Source organism: Rhagoletis zephyria, unplaced genomic scaffold, assembly GCF_001687245.7.
Source record: "Rhagoletis zephyria isolate East Lansing unplaced genomic scaffold, Rhagoletis_zephyria_1.1 Rzeph_scaffold_01632, whole genome shotgun sequence".
NCBI classification, from domain to species: Eukaryota; Metazoa; Arthropoda; class Insecta; order Diptera; family Tephritidae; genus Rhagoletis; species Rhagoletis zephyria.
Genome location: NW_016158716.1, coordinates 4,979 through 8,614, shown reverse-complemented (window position 1 = coordinate 8,614; position 3,636 = coordinate 4,979). Strand labels below are relative to the sequence as shown.

The 3,636-nt window shown below is 31.1% G+C and overlaps 1 protein-coding gene across 1 annotated transcript in view; it reads left to right on the top strand.

Annotated features, from left to right (window-relative positions):
• Positions 1 to 3,397, top strand: part of LOC108364681 (uncharacterized) — a 98,483-nt gene extending 95,086 nt beyond the window's left edge. The window contains exons 19-20 of the mRNA XM_017618463.1: positions 53 to 130; positions 3,155 to 3,397. Of these exons, the coding sequence (XP_017473952.1) occupies positions 53 to 130; positions 3,155 to 3,270 (194 nt within the window). The 3' untranslated portion in view covers positions 3,271 to 3,397. The remainder of the gene's footprint in view (positions 1 to 52; positions 131 to 3,154) is intronic.
• Positions 3,398 to 3,636: the final 239 nt, after the last annotated feature.

Genomic DNA, 3,636 nt, shown 5'->3' with positions numbered 1-3,636 from the left:
CCATCATCACTGCGCGTTGCACATATGCGCATGTATGCGTGCCTGTGTACAGCAGCCAATGGAGTTGTAAACAGCAATAGTGAACTTGATGTTAACAGTGTTAACAACAATGATTCAAGTGAACCACAACGTAAGTTTTAAACACATTTTTATTCTAGTCGTTGATTTACTTTATAATTTATATTAAATATGTATTTACTTAGGATGATAACATTTTTGAGAAAATTGGTAATATTAGTAGGAAATAACAGAAATCGCTTTGGATGAGGTTAAGTGTAAAAAAATACTATTTTAAAAAACAATACTTTTACTAATTTGGTTGTAGCGTTCTCATGAAATTCTATCTAATTTGTTGTAATTACTTACTTTGAAGTCGCCAAGTATTAATGGAAAAAGTTACATACATACATGCATAATTATATCGTTATTCTGATCTATTGATCTGATTGTTGAAGATTGAAGATGGAGATTTCCCGATGACCATGAAGACATGAATATCTCCAAGATCTGACCCTATAAAAAAGGCAAAATAAAATAGCGAAATAGGCACTTAAAATCGCAATAAGCAAAGAGGGTACTGAAAATTAAAAAAATTGTCAAAAAGACACATTTATTTTAGAAATGCTTATTTTACAAGAAAAACCAAAAAACATAAACCAGGGAACCATTTGTTAATCTGTGAAAGCGTGAAGTGAAAACATTTTTCTACGACTACGATTATGTTTTTAAACAAAATTTAATTTGTCAAAAAGTTTCCCCGAATTTTTCGCTGCACTATTTCGAATATGGGCTTTTATTTTAAATATTAACATTTTTTTTTATCTTAATTAAGGTATAGTCACGTAAAGGCAAAAAAGAAAAAAATCAAATAATATTCACATTTGATTTTTCCCTTTTTTGCCTTTACTGATTATATCTACCCAAATTAAAATTAAAAAAAAAAAAATCTTTAAAAAATAAATTTTTAATCGCAACTACTCTATCCCTTAGCAAAAAAGGAAACTCATAAAATTCGTTCCCTTGCAAGGCACATTAAACAGGTAGTATCAGTAGAGCAAAAACAACATTTGCGTGTATTTTGTTGTTGTTGTTGTTGTTGTTGTAGCAGCATACAAATTCCCCAAAAACTTTTTGGGGAGTGTTGCTGGAGTGACAGTCCTTGGCCAGATATAAATCTGGGTCGTTCCGGTTACGTAGACCCGACTGTCGTGGGAACGTGTANTGGTATCGAAAGTGTCAAAAACTGTTCTGAATTTTTTCTTTTAAATCAAAGCGTGCCATGTGAAATACAAAAAATTATAAAAAATAAAAAATTGAAATTGGAAAAAATAAAAATTGTTGCAACTTTCTTTCCTAGTAAATTTGTTTGCTTCTCGAAGCATTGATCCATCCTTTACAAGGGCCAGTAATCAGCGGTTGTGCTGCTGAGTTGGGCGAACGTTCCAAAAGCTGCTATTCAATCGCTTGTTTTGTATGGAAAAAGGTTTCACATGCAAATGGATTTTAACAATTCCGAATTTTTGTGAGAAAAAATTAAAAATATTTGACATTTTCGAGACCAAATAATTTGAAAATAAATCAAATCAGCTGCTCTACTGATACTACCTGTTCAATGTACCTTGGTTCGCTTGTAATAACATTTATAAAAATTGACAATCGAAACAATTTTATAAGCATTTTCTTTCAAAAAATCTTCACAGGTCTCAATAAAAGGCACCAGGAGGAAGATAAAATACTCGATTGTTTTTATTCCTCCGAAAAAATATGTGCTGCGTCTATTTTAGCCTTGATAAATGTACAGTTTTCTTGCCCCCATCATTAATATTTTTTATTGTAGTATTTCGTCACCTGAAATGCAAAAAGACGTAACAACATCGCAACTAGATCGGTGAACTCGTTTGTTTTTCAGTTAGAAATTTGAAGTAGTACTGTGGAAGTGAAGTGGAAGTCGAGGTATGCATTATTTTCCAATTGATGACTTGGTGGCTTTATAAGTAGATCTTTTCCAAATTCAAACTGAAACTAGATTTAATATTGTCAAGCACTATGCCAGCTGTTGAATATTTAGTAATCTCTAACAAAATTATGAGCTGCTGGGAAATTCAGCGCACTTTTCTACGCACTATCGACTTTTTCGATAACAAAATTTGGTTTACTGGGTACACAAGAATATGCACCTACTCAATGATTTGTCGGGTTAAGGATTACTAGTAAAATATATCAAATGTACTGGTACAAAATCATACCGCCAATCATAGAGCATACGACACAAAAAAAAAAGAAAAAAGAAAATGCTCTTATAAAATAAAACATCATTGTGTAGTTGTTTTTTTTTTTTGGTATCGTCTAAACGCGCGCGCACACTGCAAATCTACAACTTCAACACACGCATAAGACATTTTGTATCACATTCGTGCTACATAGATATGTATATGTAGTACATACAACAACAACAAAAAAAAACACCTGCGGACCGACCAGAAGCAATACTTTTTCAATTGACCGTTAATTACTCTTCAATTAATTCTCTTTACTTTTTTATTCCACTTGATTTTCTTCTGTTGAAAACTTTTAATTGCATAGTACATTTATTTACAATTCTATCTCTCAGCTTCATTTAAAAATCAATTTCCCATGTATCCATTGTTCTACTAAAATAACGTGAAGGCGTCATTCGAAATTGATTTTTCTCAAATAAAAATAAAATTTAAACTACTTATGCCAGTGAAAAAACAAATAAAACAAATCTTTGCAACTAAGCAGACTGTGTATTGATCTTGAACCATTCAATAATTTGCTGCTTAAACATTTTACCCTTTACACATTACATATTGAATGAAAACAATAGCTGCAAAATTTTCAAGTTTAAACTAATCTCGATACTCAAACTTCACTGCAACCCAACATTTAACTTTTTTCAGCAGCAACATAGTATGATGTATGTATCTATGTATGCTGGTCAAGCAATCTACTCTATACATACATACATGTCTAGTACATACATATGTACATCTTTCCCATTACCCTACTACTACTATTTTTTCTTCCCTTCAACCCATTCACCACTCTTACTCTTTTGTGTTTTTTTTTTCAACTACTGCTGCTGTTCTTTTTTAACTGAAAGAAATCTCTTCTTAATTCTTTAATTTTCTAGCTTTTATGCTTTGCTACACACAAGACGATGCCAATGCTGAAGGAGGTATGTACCAGTTACTTTACTGTTGTTTAACCATTTACCACATACTTACTACTTACTACATGCATATATAAATATGTTAATATACTATACTCTGTACAACTCTTATCTCTACAACATACTACTTACTACTTATTAACGTACCATTAACTGTAGTTCACATATTTGCTCATTTTCATTTGATTACTCTTGGTTACTATAGTTCGTTAATTTAATTTTTTGTTTTTTTTTTGTTTGGTTTTAATTCCCTTATCCAATCACTTATTTAAATACATACATACTTACATACATGTATGTGCTCTTATAAAAATATAGACTCATCTATTTTTCTTTTGACTATTTGATACTCGTGTAGGCTTTCATTCACTAGCCCATAGAGTAGCGCTTATAACATTCTTTAATACATAAAATGTACAGTCATAGTGAAACTAATCAACCAC